Genomic DNA, 16797 nt, shown 5'->3' on the forward strand with positions numbered 1-16797 from the left:
CCTTTTTTCCCCGCACTTTCACAATAAACTGATCAACGTTCTTTCCCCACTATAGCATTTTTGAGTAATTTAGCAACGTTTTGGAGATGTGGACTAAACTGGTTTCAGTCAGACCTGAAAACACTAACATATACAAGCAGCTTAAATATACTCCACATGTTTTCCGCGTCCCTTGTGTGACATTTACAGCAACATGGGAACTTCTTTGATTACAAATCCAGACTGTGACTTTGAAGTGGATTCATGGCTTTCTGCAGTGCAGTGTCCACAGAATCAGATGTTGTCTTGTTTTGGAAACAGTCAAATATCTGCTGGTATGTACCTCTGCTCATAGAAACGTGATTCAGAACATCAGCTTTGAGATAACGGAGAGGAGTGCAGAGCAGGGGCTGAAGTTTGAAAATCAACAATATTAGCGTGCACTTTACTTCTGATTAAAGTAGCAGAAAAATACACTGGAAAAAAAAGCTTCACCACCTGGAGGGATTGATGCAGCGATTGATATGTTTCGGCTGGGAAAAGGTTACTTAATCCTAAAGTCTCATAAGCATGAAAAAAGCTGTTTCATTGGAGTCAAATTGCTGGCCTGTAACGAGGAAAGAAAACTACTAAGGTGATTGGCGAAACTACGAAAACTGAGTCCTGGACGGGTAGTAGGGAACCATCATCTCTGATAAATGTGGTCGGGGGGGAAAAAAATCCTGAATAATCGAGATCGGAGAGAAATCACATAATTAAAAATATATAAAATCTACAGTAGAACTCACAGCTATGTTTAAAAGTGAAGGTTGGAGCATTTCCACAAATATAGCAAGAAGAGAACAGCTGTGTAGCCTTAATAAAAACACACTTATCAGTTTCAATTTGCCAGGGAGCATAAAGATTAGAGTCTGAAGCAATGGAAATGTGCTCTGATGAGACCGACTGTGATCCAGGAGTGATCGGCACGAGAAGAAAGGCGGATGAAGTGCAAGCGTGTGGGTGCAGGGTTATGATCTGGAATTACTTCAGCTGGTCAGGTCTAGGTTAGGCAACATCATGTGCTCAAAAAGACATGAGTTCAGCTGACTATCTGAATACACTCAATAACCAGAGTCCGGAGTTCTCGACCTCTTTGAGAACCTTTGGGATACGATGGAGACGACTTTACGCAGCAGTCGGACTCTCATCAGCATCATCAGTGCAAGATCTTCGAAAAAAAAGAATGCAACTATAGATGGAAATAATTGTTGCGACACTGAAACGATGCCACGGCGATCGCGCGCTGTGATCAAAGCTAAACGGGGTCGAATGAAGTGTGTGGCTTTTCTTGTGGCTGTGCAGTGTAAATTCTGAAATACACCAAAATAAAAATGCTGCTGTAGGTAGATTTTCTAGAGAGCAGGATGTGGTGTAGCAGCAGGACGTAGCAGTTAGAGTTGACTTATGTAAACAGAATAAGCTCCAAATTTGTTTTTATGGATGCCATTTGTGTGGCACATGTTATTAATTCTATTAATTATTAGACAGTATAATGACTTCTGTTCCTGCTTTGAGCTACAATAAACCTGCATTAAAGTTATGTGATGGAAAATAAAGTACCCCTTCATCCACTTTCTTCCACTTATCCACTCCTAGCTGCTATAGGGCGAAGTAGACCCCGGACAAGTCACCAGTCTGTCACACAGCTAACACACAGAGAGGCAGATAACTAGTCGCACCTATGGGCAATTTAGAATCACCAGTTAGCTTAATGCCACTAACTGCATGTCTTTGGACTGTAGGAAAAGGCAAAGTACCCACACAGACATGGGAAGAACATGCAAAGTCGTCCCAGACAGTGGAAATGAATCCAGGATTGCACCAATATTCTCCTTAATGTGAGTAAAAATAAAAATACTAAAGAAATTAAGTTTGCTGCTATTTTAAATTGAAAGATAGACTGGAATATACAATTGTAAAGGCTTAAATTTGCCACTTAACCATGTGGAAATGTGTTAGGTAAGAAGCCGAATAAAATGATAACACATCCATTTTCTTAACCCCTTCACCAGTTCAGGGTTGCAGATCATGAACTCGTCTTTGGTCTCGTCATTAGCGGAGCCGTGCCCGTCGGGTGGCAGAAGAAAGCCTGCTGATTGAATTTACGAAAACATAAAAATAATATTGAACTTTCTGCCTGACTGATAATGAAAGACTGGACTAAAGGTTTCATCTTTGTGCCGTGTTGGCCTGAAGTTTGGAAATATCTGCTCTAGCATCATTCTCTCAGGAGAAAACCTTTCTCTCTGAGTTTTGTGGAGGAGTTAGAAGTTGTAAGCTCTCTGGACCTGGAAAAGGCAATACTATAATTTCTTTTGAATGATGTTACTCAGATGTGAAGGAAGCATTTTGCACCTCAGAGACACCGCTAAGATCTTGTCCACATCGATCCGCCTCTTCAGCACCTCTGTCACCTGCCCTTTCTCTGGCCCCTGTTTCACCTTCTCTCTTCCAATCAGGTACACAGATTTTGGTGTCAGGATCAAATCTCTCTTAATTGCCTATTTGAAGAAGGAAAACACAATGTTACTATTTTGCCAGTTGTTGGAAAACCAGACTGAAAATTTAATTGAACCAACCTTGAAGCGACGGTCGTATTTTGTGACTTTGTCCGCAAAATCGATCTTTTCTCTCTTTCCAAGAAACTGCCGGAGCTCAGGCCGGTCATCCATACCGAGGTAGTCACCTACGAAGTTTCTGTTGAGGCTGTGTCGCCGCCTCTCTTTTCGGTTCAGCAGCAGATCGGAAGCTGAATGAACCCAGACAAAGAGGATAAGAGCGGGAGCGCCAGGCAGGTAGATACTTCCGGCAGTAAGTCGCTCCCTCACTCACCTTCTTCCCTCATCTGAACATACTTCTTGCGGGCCACATATTTCCTCCAGGCTTTCTGGATGGTCCGGGCGTAGCCGTCAAACTTGCGCTCCCTCGTCTCTTCCAGCAGAAACAGCTGTAAAGACAAAGAGCGAGACTCAGGATGACACATGCCGAGTTCAGCTCACTGCACAAACCCAAACACAGACACACCTACATGAACTCAGTGGGAGGAATGCATACAGAACATACCTGAGTACAGTTAAATAGACAAACCGAGCTGTCGGCTCGTCATTTTTATTACAGTGCAGAAGTGAAGTGCTGGTGTCTGACAACAAGACCCGTGTCATGCCAAAAAGTGATTTCCAATGTTCCTGTGTGTTTTTCATGTGTGATATATTTGCTTATATTGGTAAATAGTCAACAGGATTTATGAAAGTCATATATATATATATATATATATATATATATATATATATATATATATATATATATATATATATATATATATATATATATATATATATATATATATATATATATATATATATATATATATATAAATAAAATAAAGAAATCACCTGTTTTGCCAGCATCTTTATGACGATCCAGTCCTGTTTGTTTGTTGTTTAAAATATCTGTATAGAACTATTATGTTATGTTTCTTGCAATTTTTGCTGCCCTCTTGGTCAAATCTCTCCAGAAAAATACATTTTTAATGCCAACGACACATTTTACCCAGCTAAATAAAGGATATATAAAAGTCACTTAGCCAGAACAAACAGATTTCAGCTTTAACCTTATGACAGGACGTTTTCTGGCTCTAAATGACTGGATATCATTCATGAGAGATATATTTGATGGATTATAGGCCAACAAGTCATTTGCACCTGTTTAAATAGCAGCAGTCATTTTTTGGCAGACGACAAACAGCCACAGCTTGTTTGGATTGTTGTAATGAAATTGTTTGGCAGTTGAATCAGAGTGATGCCCTGCAAAGCTGCAGAGCTGACGGTGAACATGTTTAAACTAAAAATATCTATAAACGTCCAGTGTGAACAGGATTCTGATCTTTGCTTCGAGATGGACTCAAAGACATTAACACTTACCCTTTAAAGTAGAAAAACTTAGAATTTAATTACAATAATCCTTAAAATTACAAGTGTTTGTGGTCCTCGCTAGCACTTATGAGCAGACTCATCTTGTCACCGGGATATGTCATTTCCCGATGGGCGTCGGGACACGCAATCACACTCTCTGCCCTCTCCCTGCCAGACTAAACATCCTGCCCGGTGCTGCAATAGGCTTGGCATCGACAGAGCCGGCCACAGGAACAAACCGCAAGCAAGACCGAAACACAACACAGCAGATCAAACTTCACCCAGAAAGGCTGCAAGCAGAAAAATACACTGAGTCACAGAAACAGTGACACCACAAAATCACAGAGGCTGTGAGAGTGATTGCACTTCCCGGCTGACAACACCAGGAGCAAACAGCAGGTGGTGTTTTGGTTAATATTAGTGGAAGCGAGAAGGAAATGGTGGCAAACTTCCTAATGTCTTTATTACACAAACATCTGGCTGACTCTTCAAATCGAAGCAGTGCTGAAACAAACAACTGTATTTACTATAAATAAATAAATAAATATATTTAGAGTATGGTTAATTAATTACACGTGTACTCACTTACTTTAATTTTTCATAATTTTTTTAATTTTTCATATTTATTTCCTATCTTATTCATAGCCTTTTCCTTTTTTGTTTTCTTTAGGTCACGAGCAGTTGTCCAAGCATTTCACTACATATCGTACTGTGTATGACTGTGTACGTGACAAATAAAATTTGAATTTGAATTTGAATTTTAGGCAGCACGGTGGCACGGTGGTTAGCACTGTTGCCGCACAGCAAGAAGGTCCTGAGTTCAATTCCACCATCAGGCCGGGGTCTTTCTGTGTGGAGTTTGCATGTTCTCCCCGTGTTTGCGTGGGTTCTCTCCGGGTACTCCGGCTTCCTCCCACCGTCCAAAGACATGCAGCTTGTGGGGATAGGTTAATTGGATAATCCAAATTGTCACTAGGTGTGAATGTGCGAGTGAATGTGAGTGTGAATGGTTGTCTGTCCCTGTGTGTTAGCCCTGCGACAGACTGGCGACCTGTCCAGGGTGTACCCCGCCTCTCGCCCTATGACAGCTGGGATAGGCTCCAGCGCCCCCCGCGACCCCGAAAAGGATAAGCGAATGGATGGATGGATGGATGAATTTGAATTTGTAAAGGCCCTATACAAATACTAGGGAATGGATTATAACAGTAGAAAGTACCAGATAAACAGTACCGAGCAAAAATCTTGAGCTACCTCTCATTTGTTGATATTTTGTTACTAAGTGGGCTTAAGTGACCCTTCCCCAGGCTTTCTAAAGGTCTTTTAGAGTTTTTCTTTGTACATTACCTGCTTTTTCACTCATTTTCATTCCAGTCTTTACCCTGACCATTTTCAAAGAAATATTTTTAACACTAAACACTGACCTTTGAGTCAGTCAAGGCTAAAAAAGCACAGAGGTTTGCGGATGAACCAGTGCTGTGTCTACAAATAACAGAGAACTTAGGAAAAAAAAACAATTTTAAGTTGTATCTTTAGGCACTTTGTTTCTATCAGCCTGTCACAAAAACACAATCTGCTCCCATTTCTTTAGTTGAATCTACAGTAAACCCAGCGATTAAAACAGTTTGACACAAAAAAAAAAGTATCTTTGGTTCCTAAAGAGCTGTTAGCTAAAAACCTGGCATATCTCAGCAGTCAGTGTTATAAAATCTGAGGAAACTGGACAAGCTGAGATTGAAAGAATTAGTGAAAAACATAAAAACAAAAACCCAAATCATTCTTATATAAAGGTGCAAATCATCATCAATATATGCAGAAGAGGTACAACAGTGAGTGTCTCTAAAACGCGATGGAGGCTCTTTCATGGTTCGGGGCTGCATTTCAGCCAGTGGTGTTGGAGATCTTGTCAAATTATAGAATTATTAATGCAGAAAGTATCATCAAATCCACCATGATGACAGATGATAGAAGAAAGAGAAGACAGAGAGAGGACATTACAAAAAGAAAGAAGTCACGGGTTATTCCAAAGCTGAAGGGGGCCTAATGGCAAAAAGCTTTTTACCCTTCAGCTCTACGCCTCGATTTTGAAACAGCCAGGAGGACAACACACGATGATCTCAGGCTGCAAAATGGCTCATATGGGCTCAACATACCTGCTATGTTACTTGTGCTAAACCACAATGTGCTTTAAACGCAATCAGAAAAACCTTAAAAGTCAATTTAAAAGGGTGAAGCTAGGAGTGGGGTGATGTGATGCCATCTGCCAAAAAAGCAGCAGGAATCTGAGATGGATCTTATTTGGAAGACTACACAACTTTTCTAATGTGTGGTTTGAAAATTAGCCCAAGTTTGTGGCCCAACATTTGTATGTAAGGGGTTTAGGACACTTTCAGTGGCTTTGATGATTAAACACTATTATGAAGCAGGAAACAGAAGAACAGCTGTGAGTGCTGTATAAAAAAGTTTTTTTAATAACTCTTTAGGTGAGCTGTCTGTCATAGTCACTCAGCTCTGCTTACAAAGGACCTCTGATGGACAGTAAGCCACGAGCAAATCCGTCATCACAGAGGGGCTGAAACTCCTCCAACATCTGGCCTGGCGTCAAACAAACTTTACTTATTACAGCCGACAGAAAAACGCTTCAGTCACGCAGCTCATTAGCTGGTGTCAGTGTCTTATCATGCACAGAGACTTGTTTTGAGAAGCCTGGCAGCTCATTTCAGCGGTCCGCCCCATGTGATATTTGCGCTTCATAAACACACCTCAGTGGCTCTCAGTGTGGTGGCGTGGGGGGATGGGGGCTCCTGGCAGTGAGCGGCTGCAGTAAATAAGTAAAGGCATTCAGGATCCGCTGTAAGGCCTGAATCGAGACTAAGATGTCTGTGTTTAAAGCTACTAAACATACATCTGTGGGCGTGCATGCTTACCCTTGTGTGACGTGTACAAATGTTAATGAGTGAAAGCGCAGGGCTGCACACAAGTGCTGCTTTCATAAGAATCGTGAGGGGAAAAAAAAGAAGTTTGGGTGGAAAAAATAGGAGCCTTTACGATGTCACCCCAAACTCTGCAACCACAGCCTGCGCTCGTGTTTTCATTTCAGAGCGGCGGTGACTCAGTGCTGACGTGGTGCAAGGGTCGGGTTCAGTCTCCTCCCCTGTGACGAGGGTTAGAGCGTGATTTGGGGCTCTGATGTCCTTTTATGGTGTTCAGTGCAAAAACTGATGACTTGAGGCTTTTTGCAGCCTGCTGATGACGCTCTGACAAGAGATGTGAGCTGCTACAAACTATCTGTAGTTTTTACTTTGTGCTTTACACTCCTGGAAAGCTTCCTGAAAGCGACCCTGCATTATAAATGGACAAACGCACAAAGAGAAGATGCGACAGTCCGAAAGAGACGCAGCGGTGAAACGTACCGACTCGGGGGCTTTGATGAAGATCTTGGTGCGGCCGAGCTGGAACTGATCCTGGTCCATGTTGACAGACCGTAAGAGATGAAGGACGCCTTGTTTCTCGTCTCCCCGCCATGTTGGCCAGGATTCTTTGGTCAGGATGGCGTACCTGTCGAAGTTGAGTGGCGATAAGCAGCAGAAGTTGTGTGACTTCGGTTTGAAGCACAGGACACAAGCAGTAGAGAGAATGAAACGTATCTTTCATAGCCTAGTCAGACAGTGCACCTTGAACCACGGCGAAAAAGAAAAAGCTTGATACCTGTTGAGGAACTTCCTGAAGACCCTGCGGTAGGCGTAGCCAGCACGCCTCACTCTGATGTTTTCCTTCAGACCCAGATACTCCACCTGGTGCTTCACCCTAAAGACAGAAAAACCTCATTCAGTATCAGATAAACCACAAATTGATGAAACTTGTTCATTTTTCATACTTTTGTGTTTGTACACATCATTTAGTGATGTGTACAAACACTAATCAATAACAGCCGATTCCTTTTTCTCTAACCTCTAAGGAATCAACTATAAGTCTTTTCATATCACGTGAAGCTTCCACTCATACTAGAGGAAGGGACAATCGGAGGTTATTGTATGCAAATGAGTTGCTTTCCTAACTTTTTCCTCAAACAAAGTAGTCAAACTTCCTGTGAAAACAGCGGTTCCGGTGCTAATTAACGATCCACCCTCACAACAGGAAGGCGGTAGGCTCCGAACAATACACCATCAGACTGTATGTGAACATGTAGTACCCACAACCTGAGCACAGGGACAAAAGTGTAGGAAACTGAAACAAAGGGATAAAGAACGGGGAATGCCTGAAACATGTCTCACATGTCTTCAGAGGGACAAAAAGACCCCAAAAAGACAAAAGCGCAAAGAAATTTAGTGAAGATAGAAAAAGAAATTGGATAACGATCTCATGTGCTATAATACATACTTAAATAAGAGAAAAATGTAATAAAATTAGCCATAAATAACGTAACACAGCATTTTGGTGATGGTGCATATTGCAAACAGGGTAGTTTTCTATTAGATTTAAACATTTGATAGGACTGTGGATCAGTTTTAACAAACACAAAACCCAGACTTTTGTTTTTAATGTATCACTTTCTGTGCTTTATTTCTTTCATTGTGGTTATAAATGTCATTAATCTGTTTTTTTGTCCTTGATAATGTGTTCGTGCTCCATTTTTAATGGTCTTCGCTTCGTATTTTAGTCAGTTTTCTGTTATTTCATCTTATTTTTAAATCTATTTGTTAATTTTCTATTGTGTTTTCTACAAGACAGCTTGAGGTGGACCTATTATGCTTTTACTTTTTTCCCCTGATATAATAATACAGCACTATGGTTGTATCTGATATGAGCACAACTCAAATATGAGGTCAGACTGCTTTAAAGGCTCAGTTTTAGACAGTTTTTTCCACTCTTAACTCTGCAGGACTAAAAAAAAGGTTTTTTAGAGGAAATTTTAGAGGAAATGAGCATTTTAGATCAACTTCAAGTGTTTCATAGAAATATTAATAGCATATTTTGGTGTCCACAGGACATGCTGTCATGGGTCTGTTTAGCGAGATGAGGTTTTTCATACTTGTTCAGTCTTTTTCTAATTGTACTTTCATTTTCACCAACAAAATGGCAAAACTGCTTTTATAGAAGCGCTCACACTTGCTGATGATCAGTTAATCGAGTGCATTCGATTATCTTAGGGTATACTAAGGGTATACTTAGTTTTTTCCAACAAGCTATTTTTATTTGGGTTCATAGATGTTCTTGTAAACATCACTTTTTCATGGTTATCATAAAACTTGCCACTGATTGGCTGCTCCTGCTCAGACCGCCCTCAGGATCGGTCGTGTACACTCGAGTGCTGCCCTCATGTTTTGGCTCTGTAAGCCGTCTAATGAATGTGTCTTAATCTTTAACTTTTCAGGACAACAAGGAGTGGGTGCTAGTGATTCAGTCACTCACCGACTTTCCTCCCAGTCTCTGGGCTTCTTGGTCTCATTTGGTTTGATGCAGCGGATGTAGTGCGGCGTGCATTTCATCAGTGTGCTCACCAGATCGTTGGCTTGTTTCTGAAGGATGGAATTAGAGCAAACATCAAAAAAAGGAAAGATAATGATGAGGCTGGCGCGTCTGTGACTAAATTACTGGCTCTTTGCTGACTGGGAACGCTGAAGGACATCCCACTGAACAGCAAACACGCACATTATCTCAGCAAAGGTCTTTTCCACAGTGACCCTGATAAACAGAAGGCACAGCTGCACTCACACACCTTTATTTTGCTGCCTGCAGTTGTGGGTCGACCCTTCTTGTCAGCATTGAGGTTTTCCGGAAATAGTGCTCTGATGAAGCTACTGTTGGAGGACAGAAAGTGAGAGATTAGGTCAAAAAAAGAAAAGAAAAAAGCTCTTATTATTCTCATATCAACAAAAACAAACAGCTTTAGGGCTAAAAATCACACCAAGGCTTCCAGACTGTGAAAAAAACAAAACAAACAAAAAACGTAGTTAATGATTAAAGAACCGAGGACCCTTGATGAAGGTCACTGATTTAAATTCCTGAACCATTTAGTAAGTTTGAGCTGGGGGTGGCTGGGAAAGCAAAAAAAAAACAAAAACGTGAGTGTGTGTCCACACTGTGCTGTATTTGTACAAACAGCTTTCTCTGCAGCAAATCCCCACAAGGCCTCTTCTGTAGAGGCCGAGTGAATAGTTTTACTTGAGGAATTCCTTCAAAGAATAAAATAAATAATTTCTTTTGACTGATACTGGGTCTGGAAAAGGAGAAACAGAGAAGAACATTAAAATAAGACAGAGTATCAATCCCACTTCTTCCAGTATTTTTTTCTCCCGTCTTTCTGTAACTAAAGGGGGATTTTTCAGTGAAGTGCTGCTTGTTGACAGTGTGAAATGACTCATGAGGGAAAGGGCTGCTAAAGCTAGTTTTTCACTTCACGGTAGAGATTTAGGTAGTAGATACAGAGTGACATTGTTAAAGAAACTACCTTTGTATTTAAATTCATATATTTGAAAGTGAATTCATACATTGCTTACATTCTCCCAAATATATATACATAAACACAGGATTTAGACACTGTAAACTTGTGCTGCTTCACCAGTATAACAAATAATTTGGATTTCAGGTGGAAACCCCAGAGCATGAGAAATGAAGCCAGCATGGAAGTGTAAAAACTGAGTCTCCATAAACTTCCATGTTAAAATGATGCAAACATTTTTGGTATTTATAGCTGCTTTACTCAATCTAAACAATTTTTTAAAATAAATGTTATGACTTGATGTGATGTTTGTACTAAAAGACTCTCCAAGAAGTACAGTTTGTGCCTCTAATTGTTGGTGAAATGAAATCGTAGCATTTTATTTTTAGAATTTGTTACTTAGCACTAATCTGTGTGTGTGCAGACTGTGGTCACAGCTGCTAACAGGGCTTCATAACATTCAGCACTTCACCTTGTAGTGTAAAATATAATTACTTCTGGCTCTAAAAACAACCATAGCAACACCTGAAATCCTACAATAGGTCGAAACTTCAAAACACGGCTTGACAAGCTGATGAGTGACATCACAGTGACTACGTCCATCTTTAATATACAGTATATATATATATATATATATATATATATATATATATATATATATATATATATATATATATATAAAACTTTAAATGCATCACAACACCAGGATGTGTACAAGGGGTAGTTGAAGCATGTAGCTCCACATGTTCGTATCCATATATCTATTTAATTAAAAATGTTATTTAATTTAAATGTATTTATTTGTATTTTATTTTATTTTATTTTTTAAAAACTGGATACTCTTCCTGACACAATCCCAGAGGAACTTGTCTCTCCTCCTGGGATCAAACCAGAGTTCCTTCACTCGTTAGGTGGTTACGTAAATGTCTGCGCTGTGAAGCCACCAGGATTTCTTGCTGCTGGTCAGAATGTGGCAGATATTTGTGAACTTTCCACATCTTCAGGTTCTTCTCAGCTTGAGACATGCGACCATCAAGATTCAAACATTTCCAAAGTACCTTTTTACTTTGTTGAGCACCATTTAAACTATGCACACACACACACACACACACACACACACACACACACACACACACACACACACACACACACACACACACACACACACACACACACGGTGGAGTAACAATAAAGGAACAGTGTGCGTGTTTTAGCTTCGGGACGTCATTGTCATTTATGGTCCCTTATGAAAATCATAAGATAATAATTTATATTTCCTCCTCACTCCTTTTTAAAGCCCTGGCTAGTTAATAATGTCGTTTATTTAACTTACTGCTGATGTCTTGTTTTTTTATTATGTTGTCAAGTTCCAATTTATTTAATGAGCTTTTTCAAAGGCTTGTTTAGATACTATGATGCAGGTAAAACTCGATCTTAAATTGACGCACACTTCTGGCTAACATTTGATTAGTGTATGATTTCAAAATGCTGTTTCATGTTGGTGTAAATCCCACACCCTTTCTGGTTTTCCCCCACATTGGGATTTGTTTGATTTTAAACTTCTGACTCCGTGCTTGGACACAGAAGAAAGGATCAACAGTACAAATAGATTCAAAGACTTCTAATACTGTCCAGCTGACAATACTGGTCAGTCCTTTCTTCTCCGTTTGGACCTGCTGCTTGGAGGAATGGGTGTGCTTCCTTCCGCCTCATTGTGTGACTGTGTACGACTCTTTATCTTTGCATGTCGTGTCAAATGCATCAACGCATCTTCTAGCATGTGTCCTAAAGGGATTTTGGTATAACCTCCTTTCGCGCCTTACAAGGAGACCTGCAGGGGTTGCGCAGACAACACAGGCTGTTTACACAGATGGCCACTTCGACACACACAAAAAAAGCCCAAGAAAGCATAACACAGGGGGAACAGACACAACCCCACAAACAACCTGCACTTGCAAGGGCAGATTGAGTAGACCCCGAAAACCGCATTATGGGACAGCAAGCAGATGCGATTGAGGGTAGAGGGCACGGCATAACCCCACCCTCCACACTTTTGCTACATCCCACCAGTTTCCAGATGCACTGCTACGTCTGAAGCTCTTATTCAGCTGGTTTCAATTATAAACATATGATCACAAAGACGACTCCCTTTAAGCGAGCGCCGTAGAAATGCTCGCCACATGTCGGTGCAATGTGCAAAAAGGATTTACTTACATTTCACTGCTCTGCATCAACTCGATGAGGTCGGTAAAGAGGACGTCTCGGTTCCTCTCACAGAAACCTTCCGCGTCGTAGGACACCTGGAGGAGAGACACACAGAAGGATTTCTCAGGAGTCATCTTTATCAAAAGAGGAGAAAACTGAACTCTATGAAACCTTGAGCAAAATGGAAGATGACCCCTGTGTGAAAATAAAAAAGTGTAACTCATATTGTGGCCTAAATAAATGCCCTGAAGTTTATGGGAGAGAAACAAAAACAAAACATGAAGGGTTTCAGGGTCCGAGCTTTACACGTTCCAGGATTAGCATCCTTATAAACCCAGCAGTGGTTTAAGTGTGTAAATTAAACTCCATTATTTCTCCTGTAATGTAGGCTGAGACGGGAGGAATGTTCTGAGCACAGGCATGGGAGCCTCTCGAGCCTTAATGGCACGGCTCATTAAGCTTACGGCATGTGTGCCAGGCTGAGGCCACCACACATCTGGAGAATGACACGAGGCGACCTCTACTCAGACCACCGAAAACCTAAAATAATCCACAAGAAGACTTCTAGGGAGCTGTAATGCTCGGCTCGATGAGCAGGTTTAATACGGGGAGGTAAATTCCTCCACAGACAGACAATGGAGAATGGCAGAGATGGTGCACAAAGCTACTTTAGAAGTGGAAACCTTCTGAGGACAAAATGACGACACAGATGGAGGAACCAGCTGCGTATAACTAGTATTTATGACAGATCATACAAGCACGGAGGAACAGCTCCAACTCCATTAAAAAAATGCCATTTTTTATGGTGTTGGACTTGTTGGTCTCCTACAGCCGGAGACTACATGCAGAAAATATTCTTTCAAAGTTGACGTCAGGGACGAAGACAAGTGCACAGAGATGCTTGACTGTATATATACACACTATGTCGCGGTGTACATTACCGTTTTATGTCTGCAAAAAGCTGAATGGCTTCCCGCTCAAAATGCAGATGACTGCCGTTTGAAGCCAGTTGTCAGGGAAAGCAAACAAACAGATCAAAGTGAAACTGACCTTGCCAGCATAGTGGTGGATGATGAAGCCCTGATTCCAGCTGTTGAAGTGTTCATGGGTGTTGATCTGGACTCGGAGCTTCTGCAGCATCGTCTGGTCGGCCCCCTCGCCCACGGCATGCATGGTGGCGCAAACATCATCCAGGATGCTCATGATGCCAGGAGGATTCTGGGGATCACGGTAAACTTTAGGTTCTTGATCTGTTATAGCTTGAAGATCTTTTTTTACCTTTTTCTGTCTGATCTGCAGCACATGTATACACAACTGTGGTCTTATATGTAGATCTGAAAGGACTCTGCACCAATTTCAATCAAGTGGCACGAAAAATTTGAGCGGTGGAACATAGGAAACCACACAAAGCTTCGATTTCAAGGCTGAAACAAATTACTACGGCTTGGTATTTATCAAACACACAAAAGACATTTTACACATTTTAAAATGAAAACAGCAGAGCTCATTTAAAACAGCATGTCCTAAAGACTACTCTCACAGTGGTTGTTCCCATTTTTTTTTCATTATGCCCGAGGCTGATCATCGGCCTTCAGACCGGATCGCGGCAACAGCCTCTCAGACTCGGAGAGCAGTTTTAAAAGGACACGCGTAAATTTGTCAGCACATTAGCCAAAGAACTAAACTGTCAGCCACTGATGCAGATCCCCGGCTCCTCTCAGATGGAGCCTTGTGTTAAAACCCTTGTTGTGGATTTCATGGATTAGACCTCTCAGTAGGACATATAAATCAAATTAAGAGGCATGTCGGTGTGTTTGAGGGCATTAAGCTGCGAGTCATGGCAACAGAGCAGAAACTTGGCAGTAAGTTGGGCAACTCAGTTTACAATACTAGTAAACAAGATTAACAAATGATCACACCCTGGTTTATTGTGGTTTATATTTTTTTAGCCTCTAAAAAGATATCTGTTTGTGGAGGAGTCCATTGATGTCAATTATGTTTTTAGAGTGATCGATTTAATTTTTCTTCTCCTCTACTATACAGGTCCAAGGTTTGATCTAATCTCCATACCATTTTACTTTACAAAGTAATCTGTTACTTTCTTGATGATAAAAGCCTAGAGGGTGGATATTTAAATCAACCTCCCCCCCAAAAATAAATTCACCATCACATAGGCAGCATTTTTTTTAAATAACTGAGGTCCTACGAAGATTTTCTGTCATGTTTGTGGTGAATGAAAATGAAAGGCTTTTTTTTCTATATTAAAGAGAAAGAAATGTGTATATTGTGTATGAGCAACAAACGTCCTATTCAGAGTTTATTCACTTTGCTCTCGATGAGATCGCACACAATCTTGTTGTTGAAGTATTCTATAGGAGTCCACTTGATGCCCTCCTGCACATACTCCTCCTGCAAGACATGGAAAAAAAGTTCAGCATTAGAGAATAAAGCATCTGTGGAAAAAAACAAAAATAGAGTGAGGGGGGGGAAGAAGAGAAGAGTGTGGAGGAACATTACCTGCTCCGCCTTTAGAGTCAGCTCGATGAATATCTGCTGGAGCTTCTCATTCACAAAGTTGATGCAGAACTGCTCGAACCCATTTTTCTGAAGAAGACAACAGGGTGAATAAAATCTGTATAGCCTAAATGAGCTGCATGTCCAGTGGGGTGCGGATATCCTCTAAGCTCAATGGGCTTTGTTTGGACGGGGAGTGATGTACTGACTGCCTGATGTTAAAGGAAGGGGAGCATTGTGCATTTCGCAGCACATACAATGGACCTTCAGCCTGAACTTTAGGCAACAGAGGTCTGCAGCTTCCTTTCTAAAAACCTGCAGTCACCAGAATGCAGCTGACCTTTTCTTATATTGTGCATACAAAAAACTCTTTAACCTGAAAAAACAGCCAAACCTGGATCAGATTAGATGTCGTTTAGCTATCAGAGATAGAGTCACGGTCACCATAGCAACGTCGATAAAAGGGCTAAAGAGCTGTTTGTAAACCACAAATGTCCAGTCTCATTAAACAAAGTAAACAATGACGTAATCAGATTAAAAAAGCATGCTGAAGACTGCTGCCTCAATTAGGAGATGGGACCTAATCCACATACTTTTTACATTAACCTCATCCTCATCCTTTGTGTTAAATCTGTTTAAATGCTCATTGCTAATAGCAGTTAATCTCATTTTCACATTGCTGCATTCCTGCAGCCATGTGTCAGCCTGAGACATGTCCAAAAAACACTTACTTGGAAAATTTCAAATCCATAAATGTCCAACACGCCAACATTTAACTCCTGATGATCCTTCACCATGGCTTTGTTGATGGACTGAAATTAAAAGATTAAAAGTTGTTATTACCAAAATATAACCGGCTTCAGCACTTTGCATTTACTCTCGCAAAGCACTGTATGCATGTAATCATACCTCGACCAGAAAGTCAAACACACGTGAATGCAGGGCTTTGGAGAGGGCGTCACGCGTGTAACACGCCTGCTCCACGTTCAGCGTCACGTCGATGGACTCCACCGCGCTTCCCCACTTGCTGTCCATCTTTCGACTCGTCAGTTTCTCCTTCAGACGGATGTGGTCAATCCCCAGTAGAAATGCAGGAAAGGCTAAAACTATTATAGGAAAGGAGGGAAAAGAAAGCAGTTGTGACTTTATGGGTGTTATTCTATACAAATATATATTTCATAAGGACTATGATGATTTGGCTATTTAAGAATTTATCATTGCAGAGCTGAAACTATTTTCCAGCTCCTAAAATAAGATGAGATTATATTTTGCTTTTGTCGTTTGTAATCTTTAATTAAATATCTCTTGAGTTATGGAGAATAGTTTGGGGGAAAGACTGGGATGTAGATCAAAGGGAAAGAGCAATTAGCATGTCTTTTTAACGATAGGTTTTCTGACATTTTATAGTTTTAATCCTTAATCAAGAAAACAAGCAGCTGATTAAATGAAAATGATCATAACCACTGTATTTGCTTGACAGTCTTTTGTTATAATATTCTGCTACTGCACTGCTATGATGAGCTGAGAAAAGCAGCATGTAAGGATTGGATCCTTCTCTGAAGTAACTACGAGACACTTCTGTGAAAACCAGCATGCAAATCAATACACAGCACTGGACTCTTCGAAAGGTGCAACCTTTGCATTAGCACAGAAAACACTGAAATCCAGGGTTCAAATAAATCTGCCTTTTTCATGAGCTTTGTACTG

At 40.8% G+C, this 16797-nt stretch overlaps 1 protein-coding gene across 3 annotated transcripts in view; it reads right to left on the bottom strand.

The window, feature by feature from the left end:
• The window catches only part of myo1ea (myosin IEa), a 49711-nt gene that overhangs the window by 5991 nt on the left and 26923 nt on the right, over positions 1-16797 (bottom strand). For all 3 annotated transcript variants that reach the window (XM_082527589.1, XM_082527590.1, XM_082527591.1), the window contains exons 10-22: positions 16000-16196; positions 15822-15902; positions 15094-15180; positions 14902-14985; positions 13627-13794; positions 12586-12671; positions 9649-9730; positions 9342-9448; positions 7638-7736; positions 7343-7487; positions 2854-2968; positions 2601-2770; positions 2377-2522 (exon numbers count right to left, since the gene is read on the bottom strand). In XM_082527589.1, coding sequence (XP_082383715.1) covers positions 2377-2522; positions 2601-2770; positions 2854-2968; positions 7343-7487; positions 7638-7736; positions 9342-9448; positions 9649-9730; positions 12586-12671; positions 13627-13794; positions 14902-14985; positions 15094-15180; positions 15822-15902; positions 16000-16196 — 1567 coding nt within the window. The remainder of the gene's footprint in view (positions 1-2376; positions 2523-2600; positions 2771-2853; positions 2969-7342; positions 7488-7637; positions 7737-9341; positions 9449-9648; positions 9731-12585; positions 12672-13626; positions 13795-14901; positions 14986-15093; positions 15181-15821; positions 15903-15999; positions 16197-16797) is intronic.

This window comes from Aulonocara stuartgranti, assembly GCF_965226115.1.
Source record: "Aulonocara stuartgranti genome assembly, chromosome: 1".
Lineage (NCBI taxonomy): Eukaryota > Metazoa > Chordata > Actinopteri > Cichliformes > Cichlidae > Aulonocara > Aulonocara stuartgranti.